Below are 19,107 nucleotides of genomic sequence, written 5' to 3' on the forward strand. Positions count from 1 at the left end.
CTGGGAGAAAAGAGGGACTGGCACATGTTCCTGCACTTGTGAATGTCCCTAAGGTTTAGAGATCACAGTGGCTGGGGTACAGTGACAGATGAAACCAGATGGATGAAAATTGTGGAGGGGCTCAACTGCCAGGCTAGGGAGTTTGACCTGTATTCTCTGGGCAGTGGGAAGCCACTGAAAGTTCTTTAAGACAGTGATGTCCGGCCTGTATTTCAGAAAGACTACTCCAGTGGCAATGTGGATGATAGATGGGAGAGGTTAGGCTAGAGGCCAGGAGACTTGTTGTAAGGACTTTACAATATTCTTATAAAGAGGTAATGAACTCTGTGGCAAGCCCTGTTGGCTGGCCAAACCGACTCCCATTGCCAAGTCCCTTCTCTCCCTTGCCTGAGACCACAGTGGAGGCTGGGAAAGCTACATCATCCCTGCCTCCTTCCTTCTCTCCCTCCCTGCACCTAACAGATTTCTGTTGAGTGCTATTCACCAGGCGCTGGGGATCCTGCAGTGAACAAGACACAGTCCCTACTCTTGTGGTGCTTACAATCTGGCGGGGGGAGCTAGGCAATAAACAAAGAGAGAAATAGATACACAGTAAGTCAGGTGGTAATGGGCATGAAGAAGAAAGCCAAAGCATGGTAAGAGCATAGAGCAATGGAACGGGGCGGGGGCGTGGTGCTATTTTAGCGAGGGAGTCAGGGAAGGCCTTTCTGATAAAGTGACACTGGAGAAGGACCTGAATGAAATGATGTGTAAGCCTCAAGGCTATCTTGGACAAGAATGTTCCAAGCAGATAGAACAGTATGTGCAAAGCCCAGAGGAGGAAATCTCTTCATATGCTTGGAGAAGAGCAAGAAGGCCAAGGAGGCCAATGTAAGCTGGGAGGAAGTGGTGGCAGATGGGTCAGAGAAGTTGCCTGGAGTTGAACATGTCAGGCGCTGTAGACCAAAGTCAGGACTTGGGATTTTATTGTGAGTAAGGATCAGAAGTCATTGGAGGGTTTTGAGAAGAACAGTGACATGCTGCAACTTGCAGTTGTAAAGCCTCACGCTGGCTGCTGTGTGGAAAACAGAGGGTAGAGAGGCAGAGTGGAAGCAGAGGGACAGTCAGGAGGCTATTACAGTAGTTCAGGTGAGACGTGGCGGTGTGGGCCAAGGCATGGTGCTGTGAGAAGTGATGGGGTTCTAGACACGTTTTGAAGGAAGAGCTGACAAGGCTTGCTTTGCTGATAGATTGCTGCGAGGAATGGAAATAGAGAGGAAGGCATCTGCCACTGGTTGTGTTGGAGAGGACCAGAAGAGAAGACTCTAGAGGACGATCGTGAATTTGAATGTGGGCATGTTAAGTTTGAGATGCCTCTTAGATACACAAGTGGCAGTGTTCAGAACTAAGCTGTCTAAGTGTGCAGTTCAGGGGAGGGGTCCAGGGTAGAAATTTAAATGGAGGAGCTGTCAGCATTTAGTTATTTAAAGCTATGGCACTGGATGAGGTCACCTGGGAGCATATAGATGGAGAAGAGACCCAAGACCCGTCCCCTGGAGCATTGCAGTGATTAGAGGTCTGGTGATGAAGAAAAATCAGCATAGGAGACCGAGAAGCATTGGGGAAAAAAGGCATGAGGAGAACAAAGCAAGAATGGAATCCAAGTAGCCAAGAGAAGGGGGTAATTTGAGGGGGAAGGAAGGATTGTCTGTGTCAAATACACAAATTTTGCACCGGAGTCGTGCAACAGTTCTCTGTGTTTTTCTCTCCAGGGGCTCTTGGTACCTCAGAAAGAGGTACGGAGAAACAGAAGGTTGGATTCCAGCTTGGGTAGGAAAGAAGGTCGAGGAGATGTGGATTAGCAATCTATTGTCCCACCACAAAGTGCTCCAAAGCTTCGCAGCTTAAAACCACCACCACTTCTTTAGCTCATGATTTTTGGTGGGTTGGGAGTTTGGGCTGAGCTCAGGTAGGTGGGTTCTGGGCTGAGCTCGGCTTGGCTGATCTCAGCTGGGCTCACTCATGCATCTGTAGTCAGGCGGTAGGCTGGCCGGGGCCGGCTTGTTGCTGATAGCCTTGTCTGCGGTGGCCCCTAACTGGGGCCCCCTGGCACATGGTCTGTCATCCTCTAGCAGGCTAGCTCTGGCTTTCTCACACGGTGGTTACAGGGTGCCAAGGGCAGCAGGAAAACAAGCCCTCAAGTGCAAACACTTCTCAAATCTTTGCTTGTGTCATGTTTGCTACTGTCCTATGGGCCAAAGCAAGACACGTGGTCTAGCCCAGAGTCCGTGTGGGAGGCCACCAAAGCTTGGTTACGGGGAGGTGGGAATAAACTGGGGTCACAACTGCAGTGGTCTGCCCCAGCATGGACAGCTGAAACAGACAGAGAAGCAATAGACCAATTATCTGTATTGACTGGCAAATAGAATTACCTACAGTAATTATTCTTATTATGATCTTTGCCAAATACAATAAAGGCGCGGTAACAACTTACTTATCACCTATTAGAGGACACCAAAAAGACATAAATAGAATTACTAAAATTAGGATATTAACACAGCACTGCTGGAAAGAATAAAAATTCTTTTCCACCCATTCTAGATGAGTGATTTAAATTGTATAAAGATTAATTAAAAAAAATTTTTAGAACAAGCATTTCTTCTTGAATTAGCAAAGAGTCTACCATTGGTAATCAAATTCAATTACTTACCCTCAGAGTTTTATTAAGAAATTATAGCTTAAAGGGGCGCCTGGGTGACACAGCGGTTGAGCGTCTGCCTTCGGCTCAGGGCGTGATCCCGGCGTTGTGGGATCGAGCCCCACATCGGGCTCCTCCACTAGGAGCCTGCTTCTTCCTCTCCCACTCCCCCTGCTTGTGTTCCCTCTCTCGCTGGCTGTCTCTCTCTCTGTCAAATAAATAAATAAAATCTTTAAAAAAAAAAAAAAGAAATTATAGCTTATGAAACAAATACAAAGAAAACCATGTCTACCCAGCTGAATGATTTCTACATTTGCCTCATAATGTTACCATAAAATAGAATTTTACTAAGGGCTGGTTGTATCATTGCCAAAGCTATGCGAGAAACCTCACCTCTGTTCAAGTTCAGCTGACCACGGGAGTCTCTAATCATTTGGGAAGATATTAAGATGCCAAGACCAACAGCAAACCCGTCATGCATTTATTTTTCTGGCTTTCCCATCTTGCCACATCAGTTCCCTCGTTCCTGCTGGTTGAGGACTACATGACCTCTCAGAATGTGTCTGTTAGGTGATCCAAAAAGTTTTGCGAGTGAGAAACAGGAGAAACCAGTGTTTTGATGGTCGTGAAGATATCTCGATTTTTTTTTTTAAGATTTTATTTATTCTACAGAGAGAGAGACAGCCAGCGAGAGAGGGAACACAAGCAGGGGGAGTGGGAGAGGAAGAAGCAGGCTCATAGCGGAGGAGCCTGATGTGGGGCTCGATCCCATAATGCCGGGATCATGCCCTGAGCTGAAGGCAGACACTCAACCACTGTGCCACCCAGGCGCCCCGATATCTCGATTTTTAAATGTTTTTAAAACTGTTTTAAAACTGTTTTAAGACTGAAATCTGAGGATTCAGCCACTTGCAGACAAACAGACGGGTGTTGCAGGCCCTGTTCCTCTGGCCAAGGCTCTTGGTGATGCTATTTTGTTGGTCTGTGACTGGGATTAATGGGCGAGGATAGCGAATCAACCTCATAGGGAGAGCCGTTCAATTCAGTGATTGGTCATGACTGCTCAACATCTGATTAGTCCCCATCCCCACCCCCATCCCCACCCCCTACCCCTGCCACCCCTTCATCCAGGCCCCATGTACACCCATACCCCCAGAAGGGGGCCTGTTGAGTTGAGTAGCCTGGAACTACAGCTTCACAGGCGGCCCTTCCTTACTTTCAAAAACATCTTTGTTACTGTCATGTGAGTGGACACACACCTACAAATCTCACTTTCTGTTTTTGACCAGATGTTTGAGCTGATGGTCCCATGTAAACATAAGTCTATAAGCTGATCAAAGAGTAAAGCAGAGGTGGGGCTTCTCTCCAGAAATGTGCTCGTTCATACCTTTCCCTGTAGTGAGAGGAGCAGCCAGAAAATTGCTTCAGGAGCAAATGAAGGGAAGAATATGCAAATGCTACAAATACCATTAAATCTTTTATAAACATAAAATAGGTTACAAGAAGCCTTTCCCCTTCCTTCCTCTCTGGACCTCAGTGGAAGTCTTGTTGTCCCAATAAAGCCAGTCGGAAGAGTAGATGCCATTAACTGTGAGGTTCTGAAAACAATCCGAGGGCTTATGTCTTCTCTGTGGATGTGTCTGTTAGAGCCAGGACTCAGTGATCAAGCAGCTGTTGGGTCAATAATATATATTTAATAGGGGCGCCTGGGTGCCTGAGTCATTAAGAGTCTGCCTTCGGCTCAGGGCGTGATCCCGGAGTCCTGGGATCAAGCCCCACATTAGGCTCCTCTGCTGGGAGCCTGCTTCTTCCTCTCCCACTCCCCCTGCTTGTGTTCCCTCTCTCGCTGGCTGTCTCTATCTCTGTCAAATAAATAAATAAATAAAATCTTTTAAAAAATACTACTACTAATAATATATATTTAATAAATTAATACCTTATCCATATTTTCCCAAGCTACATTCTTTGTATTATTGTCTCGTGGTGAAAGAGATCTGGGGCCAAAGAAACTGGAAAATGCTGGATTAAACAAAAGGAGAGGAGTCTTTTTCCGATAGGACTGATGGGGGGCTTTGATATGTGAATGTGCGTTAGGAATATCCAAAGAAGGAATATAATAAACAGCACTTCCCAGGCTTATACTTGTCTGAGACCCTTTGGGCAGGAACGTGGGATTTGGCTCTGTTGTTCTGTGGAACCCTCTGGACAGATGTTGCCTTATCCCATGGATGTGAGCGGGCCATTTCCCTGGCCGTGGTTTTAGGGTGCTGACGTTCCCAGCGCAGGAAGGGGGAGAAGGGAGGGGAAGGAAGAGGAGCACCGTCAGGGACATGCAGCTTTCCCTTTGGAAGCTGCTCACTTACTGGTTAAGGGCCACATTTTACTACAGTCAATTTTTTCTATTGTAGAGGCTGGATGCCTTTAGGCTCTGAATTTGGACAATTGACAATAGAAGAATAAGGGGTTGGAGGAGGCCTCTGGATATCTGCCTTCTGACTGTCTCCACAGAAGGCTAGGCAGTTGGTCTCTATGACGATCAGAGGCCTGAGAAAGCACGAACCTCAGCAGGGGCTCAAAGAGCCTATTTCCTGCAGAGTTCCAGAAAACCAGAATTGGCCCCAAGGGCAGGGGAGAAGGCGCCGTGGCTTGCCCTGTGTACAGGCCTGCGTCATCTGGGACGTTTTAGGAGGCAGTAAGGCAGTAAAGGAGACATGCTCTGGCATGTAGGGAGAGCCCCTACCTGCAGGGGGAGCCCTGGTTTCCAGGACTGATCTGCCACTTCCTAACTCAGCCCTGGACAAAACCCTCCCCCTCCTTGAGCACCCCATTCTTCACTTGTGAAACAAGGGTGACAATCACCAAACCAGTGGATTGTCCTAATGATTCACTAAGAATTTCGAAGGCGTTCGTGTCGTCCTTGGCACTCTGGTGCTTCTAATGGGAGCTCTTGGAGAACGTGGGTGGTGTCTTGTATCTCTCTATACCAGGATACTTGGCACAATGCCCAGCACAGAGCTGGTGCACAGAGAGTATTTCCTGAAGGAATGAATAGCTCAAATGGGTAATTTCAAATGTAAGCAGTTGCCAGTTAGCACAGTTAAAGAACGTGTGTGCGCACGCGCCTGTGCGGGAGACAGAGTGATGAACTCAGTGGGGGGTGACTTCAACTTTAGTGGTCAAGGTCTATTCTGTAAAGAGAATCGCCAAAGAGAACCGTGTCTTATGCGTGTCCCTGCTGATGCCACGTGAGTCACACGCTCTGCAACGCTCCTCAGAGTGCTGTGTTTTAAAAAGAGGGCACACTTACAAACGCCATCACCGCTGTTTCCATAGTCACGGGGGGCGGGGGCGGTTAATGGAACAGAGATGGGACCTCAGGGCCGCGCTCGCTGAACTTCTCTGCGGAGCTAAGCACTCCCCATAAACGACATACTTCACCATGACCAGCTGCTTAACCCCTGCGGTAACGTGGCGCTAGTTTTGTTTTGCTTTTTGTTGTTGTTGTTTTTTTTCCTGTATCATCTCTTCTTTGTGGATAAAAGCAGAATGCAAGGCGACAGACATAAACTGTGCAAATACAATAACCTTGAGAGGAGGCTGCTGGAGTCGGAACTTACCGTCTTCCTGTTGCTATGGTTACTTCCAGCAGGTCGCCCAGTGAGAATGGATCTGTCATCAGCAACGAATCAGGGAAGCCCAGCTCGGGGAGGCGCTCGCCCCAGAATGTCATGGCACAGCAGAAAGTGACAAAGGAGGAGGCACGGAAGAGAAATGGTGAGAAGCCTTCCTTGCCAGCAGCAGCCCCGAGCCCCTCCCACACACACTTGTGCACACACAGGTGCCCACACTCACACGCAGCCACGTGCCTTCACCCTAGATTCTACTCTCTGGTGTGCCCCAGAAAAGGCAGGAGTCTGCTTCCTGCCTCTTGGGACATTACCTGTCCCCCTTCTCTGAATTATCCTGTCGCACGCCCTCTGCTTCCTGATCTTATGGAATTGCCTACTGCTTTAGAAAAGCCCTATGCAGAATGCACCAGTGTTGGCTTTGCGATTTTTCTAAATCTTGGCTGAATCGACAGGATTCCTAGCACCAGGTCCCCGAGGGGGGCAGGTCTCTGAAAGGCTGCTTGTCTTGGAGATCCCTCCCATTTTCTTGCCCTGACTCCCTTGATAAGTTTCAGGGATTCAGTCTCTGCCAGAGAGTCCAGATATTGCCAATCCACCTCTCCCAGGAAGAATAACACGGTGATAAATCTGTCATCATAAAAATCAGCCCATGCTTCTGCCTTTATTCTCCAGGGAAACGTAACTGGTTGGATTCTCCCTCACACAGATCTTTTCCGTCCCTCTAAAGGATGGGGGTTGGAGTTTATTTATAAGTCTTTGGAGCTGCCTTACTGTGTTATGACACCATCTATACATGGCATCCGTCAGACAGGATTGTGTGTCCCCTCCTCCTGGTCCCACCTTTTTCATTCCATGGGCTCTTTCCATGTGTGATGCTGGTTGGCTGGAGCCCAGGTGCAAGCACCCAGTGCTGCCACTCGGATCCGAAGAAATTCCTTTCAGATTTCAATGGGTTGTTAGGTGGAATCCTACAGAAATGCCAGGTGAAGAGCCTGGCCCTCAGGTTAGCTCTGCTTCCCTTTTAAAGGGCTGTGATGGGATAGGATTCAGGGACTCTCTCTTGGAGCCAGTGCCAGAATATTCTTTTGTTTCCAAATGTCACCGATTTCTTTCTTCTGACCCAAAAGAGAAAGAAAGAAAAGGAATAATGACACAATGGATTTGTCTTCTGCAGGGCAAATGTGGTCCCCATTCCCATTTCCAGCCATTCTGTAAAGCACTAGTTAAAATTGTCCTACCCATTTGATTCCTGAATTTCTTCTTCTCCTGAATTCCCCATGCCCTGTAACAGACTGTGCTTTCTACATCTGAATCAGGGTATGGCATGTGGGGTTTTCTTGGAATATCTACCCTACATGAGACCACCACAAATCCTACCGATCAGCTCTCTGCCAAGCCAGCTCACGGAAAGCTTCCCAGAAATAAATGAAGTCCAGTCAAAGTCTGTCCTCCTGCACATGCCCCGTCACCCACCCCGGTCCTCAGATGACCTTGAATAATTCAGCCTGTGTCTTTCTTAGACCTTCTTACTATGCATATGACAGCACACACATATCTGTTGTTGTTGTATTGCTTTTTTTTTTATAAAATGAATCCATGTACCTACTGTTCTGTGCCCTTTTTCTTGCTTAGAAATGTACAATGCTCCTCTGTCAGTAAATCACATTTACGAGATGATGCCTTTCCCTCTCCCTTGCATTTAATCCATAGAAGAGGAGGGAGCAGGGCCTGTTTCCGACCCCATCACTCCCCACCCTGGCTGGTGAGACACTGACCTGCCCAAAATGTTCCTGCCAACCTTCTGTTCCTGTTTTTCCACAGCTCTGCCTGCCTTCTTATTGTTTAGGTCACTTTCATTATTTAAATATCAGGCTCAAAAAATAACATGAGCCAGGTGCATGAATAAAATCCAATTAGGGTACTAAGTTGGGGTTTTAATGTGTGTGTTCTATTAAAAAGCCATCCCTTCTCCAGGTTTATAGTGCTTCATTGCATTTTATTTCTGCCAGAGGTAAACCTAGTGAGTTAGCAGGGGTGGTGGCCTCTCTTTCCCTGCAGGTTCCCATTCAGTGAGGTTCAGCTTGAAATTTTCAAACAGAAACGATGGGACCAATTCGTTTACTATAATATCCAACAGACGCTGAAGCAGGCCAGAATTCTAGGCTGGACCTTCCATGGAACCTTTCCACTTGTCCTTTTTTACCATAGGGCTCCACTTCATCATATCATATCCACAACATCAGAGTTCATCAAAATATCAACAGTGTATTTTATTGGATTGGAAGATGAACCGAAGTGAGGGAGGGAGGGAGGGAGGGAGGGAGGAAAACAGATTGCTGATTTAGGGAAGTTAAAACCAACAGTGCAAATAAGACACAACTAGATTGGGGCCGGTGACAGTTGATGATGATGATATATGGTATATGGGACACTTCCGTGGTTCAACTGTGGCCCTTTCCTTTAGCATTCTCTCACGCTTTTCCCTTTAGGGCCTAGCTATGCATCAAATATTCCCATGAACCTGCTGTGCTCCCTCGCTTTCACAGATCAATATTTAATGTAACGTCTTTTTACGGAAGTCTCCTGAGGAAGGGAGCAGGATAGCTAATTATTTTTCTTTTAAACCTGGAGGGATTACTGTGCAAATCTGAATCTTTTTCGAGAGTAAGGATGGAAAAGAACTATAGTTCGTACAATTTCCAGGGTATCCTTTTTCCATCCCATTATAGTTATGCTCTCTCCTTGCCCTGTCCTCGGGGTGGGAAGCGAGGGTATCACAACCCAGAATCAATAAAAACGCTGAGTACCATCTCTTCACCCTCTGAACGGTTTAGTGATAGCAAAACTTTAACTTCTGCGTGTTCACCTGTTTTGCAGGTACTAACAACTAACAACAATCTCCTTTTCTAAATCAGGAAATTTTCGTCATTCCTTCCTTCATTCATTTATTCAACAAATCCCTTACTAAAAGCCAACTACACGTGAGACATCATTAAAGGCAATAGGCATCAGCCTTTTAAAAGATGGGCCAGAATGGAGCTTCTATTCCAGGGGCCCGGGTGGGGACAGGTTAAATCAATACACATCAGCAGTAATAAGTGCTATGAAGAAAATATAACAGGGTGATGGGCAGGCTATTTTAAATTGGTGGATAAGGAGAGGCTTTTTCAAGCTGCACTTGAAAAATATGAAGGAACCAGGCATGCAAAGATCTGGGGAAAGAGCATTCTGAGCAGAGGGAACACCTAATGCAAAATTCCAGAGGTGAGAACAAGCCTGATGTGTTCCAGAAGGCCATTGTAGCTGGAGCAGAGTGGGTAACGGAAATGTGCTGAGCCAGGTGGTCAGATCGGAGAGACTCTGGGTTTTATTCTAAGACAGATGAAGGCTTCAGAGGGTTCACATCAGGGGAGGACTGTGATCTGGTTACCTTTCGAAGAGATACCCATCCTTGCTGCTGTGAGTATATATCTTGGGTAAGAAGACAAGAGTGGAAGCTCCCAAGGGGAAGGGTGTTTAGGTGTATTCGGTACTATTGCTGAGTAACAAATTGCCCCAACACCTGGCAACCAAAAATGACAATCTATGCTTATTATCTCATATAGTATCTGTGGGTCAGGAATCCAGGAGTAGCTTAATTGGGTGGTTCTGGCTCAGGAGGTCACAGTCAGGGTGCTGACCAGGGCTGTGGTCATCTCAAGACTTGACCGGGACTGCAGAATGCACTTACAAGATGGCTTACTCACATAGTTGTTGGCAGGAGTCTCAGTGTCTTGCCACGTGGACCTCTCCATAAGGCTGCTTGAGTGTCCTCATAACATGGCAGCAGACTTCCCCAGAGTCAGCGATCCAGGAGAGAGCAAGGCCGAAGCCACAAGGTTTTTTATATGACCTAGCCTTGGAAGTAACACACTGTCGTTTCTGCTACTTCCTGTTGGTTACACAGCTCAGTCCTATTCATTGTGGCTGTGAATAGCAGGAGGTGAGAATTATAGGTGCCATCTTGGAGGCTGGCTGCCATGGATGGTTTTCATAGCAGTTGTCCAGGTGGGAGATAATGGTGGTCAGGCAAGAATTGCCCAGCAAAACTCTACTCCAAAAACATGTGTGAGTAGAGATTTTCTTCTCTCATGGGCTGATTGGTGTCCTGCTATTTGCAGATAAGTTCACAGAACCAAAAAATACTCCAATTATAGCCCATTGTTAGACTCTGAGGTGTTTTAGCTACATTGTGCAATGACGATTTACTCAGCTTACTTTGGCAAATCTGTGATTATGATAAGTGACAATATGATACAAACTATGTGTTTCTCAATAATTTAAAGAACATCCCAATGTCTTGAGAAAGCAGTAGGAAAGATGAATACACTTCTATTACATTCATATTTTACAGAACACCTATTTTGCTCCTAAATTGCCCACTGGTCTAGTTGTTTGAACAGGCTTAATTTATCTCTTGCCCAGCCGTGCTCAATAAACTGTCATTCTTAGAGATACCTGATGGGAATGTGCTTTAAGCACAAGTCAATCAGCAAGATCCACTGGCTCTGGGACTTCTTCTGCCAGCTTAGTTATGGACGCACAAGGCAGACTGGTGTCTTTCAGCAATCAGAGCAGAATTATCTGTCAGTGGGGAGAATTAATTTAACAGTGTAGGCGGAATTCACTCTATTTAATTAGGGAAGTTGTCAATAGTGTTAAATTCATTTCTCTGGCGGTTATTTCTTAGCGTTCTTTTGTTTCAACAAATGAAAAAACCCAAACCCAAATCATCGGAGAAGCAGCCCTGAGAAAGAAAAAAACATAGAGTGTCAGCGGCAATTACTATGGACAGTTGACCAGGGAAGACTCATTACTTAACCTCGTGCAAAAATGGGTGGCTTTGGTGCCAGAGACTGAACTGAATGAGGTGACTCCCGTTGACTGTCAGAGTTTAAGAATAGTTGTCGGCTTTGGCCAAATTGTACTTTTTTCATCTCCGACTCAAACATAGAGAAAAAAAATTTACTTTTTTTTGTTTCCAAAAACATTTTGTCACGGTTTTGAAAGAATGGTTTTCAGTGTTTAAATCCAAACCTCTATGATTCTTTCCGACCCATTGAGAATGCCGTGGAGGAATGAATGGTATAGCTCTTAAATTTAAGGGAAATCCTTGAAGTATTAATAGTGAGCCCTTGGCACAGAACCGGATGCTGTCGCTCCTGAGGTCACTTTGAGTAATGTAATGTCCTTAGTCTGGGAGCCTCACACCAATGCCCTGACGGTCGTGCAGCATGTCCCTCCGTGGTAAAAAATCAGTGTGTTTATGTTGTGCTTCAGTGCCAGCGAGTGATGAAGAGGAAGGAGCGGTGCTTTTTGACAACTCGGGCAAGGTGGCTACCGATCCCTTTGACACATCTTCCGGATCTGTGCAGCTCATTGCAATAAAACCCACAGCCCTCCCTGTGGTGCATCCCACGTCGGACAGGAGCCAGGAGTCAGCAGCCCTCAATGGCGAGGTGAGCAGCTGGGGACCAGCACAGCCAGGCCTCTGGGAATTCTGACTAGGGAACACCAGCTGGGCTTACTGGATGCAGGTCACATCCGGGTGTATAAGGCTCTATCGGTCATTTTTACCTCTGGGTGCGCAGGCCGTGATGGGATCGATCAGGACACAAGTCACCCAAAATGAGTTTGTTGGGTGATGCTTTTGAAACATTTTTGCCTTTCTCAGGAAGCCCAGAGGGACTTTTTAAACACAGTAGTTATGGGGGCACTTGGGTGACTCAGTCGGTAGAGCATGTGATGCTTGATCTTGGGGCCGTGAATTCAACCCCTACATTGAGGGTAGAGTTTACTTAAAAATTGTTTGTTTTTTTCTTTAATTGTAGTTATGAAGAGAAACATCAGAAATTCTTCCCCATCCCCTTACACACATACACAACCTTCTACCGTCCTTGGTGACACTCTTAACCTATTCATTATGGGATGCCAGTGGTAGTAGGGTGAAAGGCGAAAGGAGAAGATAATGTCATATGGAAGGGAATGTGGCCTACTTAGAGGCTTCGAAGTGACCTTTAGTCCTTTTCGCCAGTTTGAAACAACCCTTTGCCTTCTTCCGGGAGGATATGAGTACATATCATGATGTTAATCAGTTTTCCTAAGAGTCTGAAAAAAATTTTGTAACATGCTCCAGAGAATGATGATTTGACGAAAGAAAACGGATGGATGGATAGTGGTATGGGCAGCTTAGAGAAGAGCAAGAGAGGAAATCGGTAGAGAATCCCTGCCATTCCTCCGTCTCTTGCAGCAGAATGGCCAGTGGGCTGAAAATGTTTCTGAGCTTTTAAGACCATGCATGTGGAACCCGCATGTGAGCATCTGTCTTACATGTGGGCACACACATGTTCTGGTTTTCTCTCTTGTCCAGCTGCTGCGTTGATTGCTCATTGCATTTGTCTATACTCTGCGATTGTTATCTACAACAGGTGGAAATTTCCAAGGTTTTAAAGTGTTTTTCCCATCACACCTCAAGGAACATGCCAGGCCCCTCCCTATACACCTGGGCATTGTGAACCACATCAGGGGCTCTTCCTCATTCCTCCATCCAGGCCACGTTTAAAACCTGATTCGGGAAGCTCCTCTTGCTTTCAGGACAGGAAGACTGAGCTGGCCTAAAGGTGGGATGGTTGAGGTTCATCAGTCGTTTTTTTGCGGGGGCCGGGGGGTCTGCTCCTTTACTGTTATCTTCCTCAGTACCACCACCAAAGCCAAGTAGAGTCTTGATTTCCATTCCCCAAAAAGGCACTACCTCATTCCCAGGCAGATGTGGGAGGACAGGACTTCAGGCTGGAGCCACCATTAGGTTCTCCCTCCCCCAGCCCAGAGCCAGGAAGGGGGAGCAACACATGGTGATGGATGGATGGAAGGAAGGAAGGATAAACGGACTGAGAGGGCCAGAGAAAGTGGGATCAGGAAGGGGCTACTCCAAGCAAAGCCCCACTCCTTCCAGTCTTGCCTCTGGGGCTAGGCGAGGCGTGACCGACTATCAGGGCCAGGGCGGTGCCTGGGCCGACCCCAACCCTGTGTGGGGTAGTCCAGTAAACATCGTGGATTCTCAGCACTGCTGATGTCTCATGTTTCAAGGCTGCTGTGGCCACAGACACCTCTTGGTCCTCCTGACCTAGGTTTCCCAGCAAGCCAGCGGTGGCAGGAGCAGGTAGGAGATGAAAGCGCCCCTGCCCTGGGGGCCTCACAGGCTGTGCCAGGAGAGTCATCAGCCAGGCGTGGAGGCTGCCAGATCCCGGGGCTGGCTAACCCACACATCACAGATGCCCCCGCTGAGTGGCACCCCTGGAAGAGAGCATCTAGATCCCGAGCAACCCTGGGGGGCCTTGGGCTTCAGGAGCCACCCCCCAGGAGACTGGGCTGGTTGAAGGGGTAAGCACTGGGGGCAGAATGTGGGTAGTAGTGGAGCCAAGGGTGTGGCCACACTGCGAGTGTAGATGGGCACGTAGGAGGTGGGCAGCTGTCCAAAATGAAGCCCTGTGACTGCCCCCACACAGTCCCCCGGGGTCTGGGGTACCCTGCAGTAAGTGGAGGGGCAGGCTCTGGGCTCAGGGGAGAGGGGTGGTTCCCCCCTAGGAAGTCTCCTCCTCTGTTCCTCAGAGGGCAGGGGTGGAGTGGGCACCACTTCCTCCCCACCATGCCCAGGGCCAGCTGCACCTGGGCTGCTCCATGGCACCCCCTCCCAGGGGTTCCCCAGCAAAGACTTGATGCTGAAGCCCTTGCCGCGTGGGGGCTGGGCACTGGGCAGCTGGTAGGGCCAGCTGTGCAGCACACACGGGCCCGGGTCCGTGGCAAAACTCCCCGCACGCCCCCTCTTCCAGCACCAGCACAAGGCCGTGCTCTGCAGTCGCAGCACCTCGGCTGGGAGCAGGCTCACGGTGACCACCCAGAAGCTGCCCTTGGCCTAGGGCTTCGCAAGATCTTTAGGCACCTTGCAGAAGCATCAGTTGGAGGAGAGGTTGCGGTGGATGGAATCCTCCCAGCCCTTCCAGTCATCCCTGAAGAGGGGGATGTGGGCCGGACCTGATGGATGATCCAGGCCTGCCTCAGCCGGGGGAGGGTGCGGTCTGGATCACCAAGGTAATCACGGCCAAGTGGGGGGGGGGGTGCTTGTTATGCCACAGGTATCCCTTCTTCCTCCTCTTGGAGTTCTTTAAAAAGAGCTTCACTGGTTATAGACTTACAGAGCACTTCTGTGCCAACTTCCTCATAGTTTTGTGTTTTTTTTTTCCAACTTCCTCATGTTTTAGACAAAGGAACTGAGGCCATAGGGTCAACTGGCTTGCTCGGAATCACGCTGTGGTTATTGTGATAGCCCTGATAGGATGTTCAGGCCCCTTGGCTCCCTGTCCAGTGCTCCTTCCCTCTCTTTGACTTACTGTGGCCTATCAGTGAAAAATAGCATGGTGTGCTTGAAAGAGTACAGACTCTCAAGCCGTGCTATAAGGATTTGAAGCCAAGTTCTTCTTACTATTTATGTGACCTTAGGCAGGTTAGTTCATTTCTTGATGCCTCCGTATTTCCATGTGTAAAATGGGGCTATTGGGAGGATCAAATGAGATAATATAGGTAATACACTTAGAAAAGTGCTTAGCACACAATCAATACATTATTATTATTATTATTATTATTATTAGTCAACCAATGAGCAAGGATTCATTGATCATTTATCATCCTTAGTTCTATAACTTGGGAGCCTTTATGTCTTCTCAAAGCCCATCATGCCCACTGAACCTTTCCTTAGGCACAGGTCTGCCACCTGACACACAAGCCCAATGATTAGAGGCCTCTGAGGTTGTCACTAATAAACTGGGAACTGCTCTTGATTAGGACATCTGTCCAGTGTGGACCGAGATAATGGCTGCCATGCCTGGATCTTTTCAGCCCAGCTTTGTGATATGAATGTCTTGGGGGCACATTCCAGATCTTAGCTAAATTCAACGTACAACTCTCTCTATCTGCCAGACCCATCACCCTGTCCCAGAAGGAAAACAGATGAGCATTTTGCCTGTCCAGAAATGGATACTTGTTACATTCTGGTAGTTAAAGGAATGGACCTTGCTGGAATTTGGATTGGAAAAGAGCCCTGAACCGTTCTCTGTAATTTGCTGCGTTGCAGCATTTAAGGCAGATTGTCTTATGATTTTCTTCCTTCTTCTCTTATGGTTGGCTTGTTTCAGTGGAGAAACCACAACCCCAAAGCCATAAATTTTCCTTTTATGAATTATAGGTAATTCTTTTAAAGATTATTTTAAAGAAAACATAATAACCACATAGAACGTTCTGAAGAAAAAAGAAAAATCACTATAATCTCACTACCCTAACATATCCTGTTTTCATTTTCTCTACCTCCTCCCCAGACTTTTGATCAAACTCATGTATATTTTAGAATCTCATACAGACAACTTTGTATCTTATATCTTTTTTTTAAGATTTTATTTATTTATTTGAGAGAGAGAAAGTGGCAGAGGAGGGAGAAGGCAGCTCCTCCCCGCTGAGCAGGGAGCCTGATGCAGAGATTGATCCCAGGACTCTGGGATCATGACCTGAGCCGAAGGCAGACACTTAACCAACTGAGCCACCCAGGTGCCCTTATATCTTATATCTTAAACATTTGCAGTTGTTGCTATTGTCTTTGGGATGATCATTGTTAATGACTTTGTGGAGTAGGTATACCATTGATTGGAAAACTGATCGCCCATTGTTCAAATCCTCCAGGTAATTTGTGGTTTTAATTTTGGTTCTGGTTATTATATTTGAGTAATTTCATGCTTGACTTTTAAAACCTTTTTATTCTGAAATAATTTTAGATTTACCCAAGAGTTGCGGTAACAGTACAGAGAACCCCATCGGCTCTTTACCTAGCTACCCTGAGTGTAAACATCTTACATGACCATAGAATAATTATCAAACCCAGGAAATTAACATTTATACTCTATGATTGGCTCATCTACAGATCTCATTTGAATTTCATTGGTTTTCCCACTAATGTCCCTTTCCTGTTCCAGGATCCGGGCCAGGATCCCACATGGCATTTCGTCACGTGTCCTCCAGTCTGGGGCAGTTCTATAGTCCTTCTTTGTGACCATTCTTTGTCTTTCATGACCATTACTCTTTTGAAAAATACCAGCTAGTTATCACGGGCTGTGTCCCTCAGTCTGGGTTTGTCTGATGTTTTCTTATGATTAGATTGCAGTTATGCATTTTTGGCATAACCACGGGAGTGAGGGGCCTTTTGTGGGCATCAAGCACTTGATACTGATATGTCTGATGACTGGTGATGTTAACTTTCATCTCTGACTTTGAAGCTCTCTTGGAATGTTGCTTAAGGAGAGATTCCAGAGATGGGATTCCTGGCTCAGAGGATGTCATGCTAGCTTCTTCTCCTGACTAGTTTTCTTTGTGGCAAGCAGAATGAGGGAACAATTAAGACCTGTGAAATGCTGCCAGCCTAAAAATATCATTAAGGCCAAGGGTTGGGAGATCTTTGCAAAAGTCAGAAAAAATATGCTGTAGACCTAAAACATCTAAGGTGGGGCTTTGTGTTAGTGAACCTTGGGCCTCATCCTGTAGGTTGATCTATATCTTATCACTAGATGAATCTTGTTTATGAATTACAGAAAACCCTTTTAAAGCTTATTTTATTTTATTTTATTTTATTTTTTTAAAGATTTTATTTATTTATTCGACAGAGACAGAGACAGCCAGCGAGAGAGGGAACACAAGCAGGGGAGTGGGAGAGGAAGAAGCAGGCTCATAGCAGAGGAGCCTGATGTGGGGCTCGATCCCAGAACGCCGGGATCACGCCCTGAGCCGAAGGCAGACGCTTAACCGCTGTGCCACCCAGGCGCCCCTTAAAGCTTAGTTTAAAGAGACTATGATAACAGCACCAGACACGGTTGTATTAATATAGTCCAGTCTGATTGCAAACAGCACTAATGGTCCTCTGTATCATCCAGTAGGTGTCAGGCTGATTTCATTGGTCAGCTCCATTCTTGGATGTAACATCCTCATCGTTTGTTATTTATTATTTATTTAGTGTAGCCATCTGCTTGTATCTTTGACGGGTCAGAAGGTGTGCTGGCCGTGTTCCTTTCTATATGACCAGACTGGCTGGCTTCGCCCTCTCCAGTAGGCACTAACTGACATGAGTGGCCATACAAGGCTTCAAAATTACCTGTCTCTCAAGAAAGATACAGACTGACAAAAATAAGCTCTTAAATGCAGTTTGGTAGAGTGGAGAGACCTTGGGAACAGGATGTCTGCTCCACCTTCTCCCTCCATTCAACCCAACTCAGTCTCTTCAAGAACCGGCTGTCTTATCCAGCTGGGCATCAGCTAAATGGCCAGGGAGGCCATTGGGTTCCTCAGGGCTGGAGCTAGAAGTGGGCACCAGGATCCAGCTGGGTTTCCAAGTCAGAAGCTCCCAGACAGGGGAACCAAATGGGTTTAGGTGGGATTAGCCAACACTAAGGCCTGAGCAGACATGGGTAGACTAGGGAGAAGGAGCCCATGATGGAAGGTCCAAGTGGCTTAGGTGAGTGTCAGGTTCCATATTGTTTGTGGCCCACTATTGTGGGCTGGTCTTGGAATGGGACACAGGTGGGTCTGGCTGGCTCAAAGGACAAGAAGTGGAACCTGGGACAGCTTCTGCAGGCATTGTAATCTGATGAAAACCTCCCACCTGTTGGCTGTGCCTGGTCGGATGTGGTCCTGAGACTCTCTCTTTCCCCCCAGGTGAACAAAGCCCTGAAGCAGAAGTCAGACATCGAGCACTATCGGAACAAGCTACGCCTCAAAGCCAAGAGGAAGGGGTATTACGACTTCCCCCCGGTGGAGACGAACAAGGCTCAGACAGAAAGGAAAAAGATGTACGAGAAAACCCAAAAGGAAATCGAGCACGTTTTGGATCCAGACCCAGAACTGTGTGCCCCATTCGCTGAGTCTAAAAACAGGTACAGTGTCTAAGGGATTCTCTGATGGTCCCTGTACCCTCAGTGGGATGAGGGCAGAGGGTGCCTTGGGTAACACGGCCCTGGTCCCTCGATCTGTTACCTTAGACTGTGATCTTGCTGGCTGCTGATCTGGACCATGCTGGTCTGTGCGAGCCGGTGCTCCATAATGAGTTTAGAAAAGCCATTTAAAATTGAAGCCATTAAAAAAAAAAAAATACTTGGGCAAACAACCATAATTGTCCTTTAGCTCAATAATATTTCCAAACCAATAGCCGTTTCAGAGCTGGGTAGAGATACAATTATCACCTAGCTGGTTTTTGCAACTTCCAGATCAAGGGACATTGTATTTTTCAACTAATTCGTGGCTCTTCCATAAGAAATGCAAATTTCATGCCTCGCGTTTTCATGCAGCTGTAGTAAGTACTTACTGCACAGCTACTCAGAGCTCTGTGCTGGGTTCACCTCTTTAATTCATCGATTTGTTCATTTATTTGACATAGATTGTCACCTGCTATGTATGAGGCAGCATGCAAGCTGCTGAATGGTCTCCTGGTCATGTATGCTTCATCTTACACATTCATTTGTCCAGTCCACTCATGCAGCATTTCGTGGTGGGCAAGACAGCCCCGTCACTGCTCTCGTGGGACCTCAGGTCTGATGGCAGAAAAAAGATAACTACCCCAGAAGTTTGTTACTCACAAGTGCAATGGGTGTTTGCAGTGCGATGGTCTCTGGCCTCAGAGGGAGGGTCCGGCCCAGCAGTTTGAATTGATATCATCCCCAAGTTTGTTTGTTTGTT

General features: G+C 47.0%; 1 protein-coding gene and 1 pseudogene across 3 annotated transcripts in view; one reads left to right on the plus strand and one right to left on the minus strand.

Moving 5' to 3' along the window:
- The window catches only part of KIAA1549L (KIAA1549 like), a 125,033-nt gene that overhangs the window by 48,318 nt on the left and 57,608 nt on the right, over positions 1–19,107 (plus strand). For 2 of the 3 annotated variants that reach the window (XM_087854736.1, XM_087854738.1), the window contains exons 12-14: positions 6,324–6,451; positions 11,626–11,804; positions 18,091–18,308. In XM_087854736.1, the coding sequence (XP_087710862.1) occupies positions 6,324–6,451; positions 11,626–11,804; positions 18,091–18,308 (525 nt within the window). The remainder of the gene's footprint in view (positions 1–6,323; positions 6,452–11,625; positions 11,805–18,090; positions 18,309–19,107) is intronic. The other variant, XM_087854737.1, reaches the window with a different exon arrangement.
- Positions 13,538–16,388, minus strand: LOC123799547 (forkhead box protein H1 pseudogene; annotated as a pseudogene).

The sequence above is a fragment of the Ursus americanus genome, chromosome 24 (genome assembly GCF_024610735.1).
Source record: "Ursus americanus isolate L20-20 chromosome 24, mUrsAme1.1.p, whole genome shotgun sequence".
NCBI lineage: Eukaryota > Metazoa > Chordata > Mammalia > Carnivora > Ursidae > Ursus > Ursus americanus.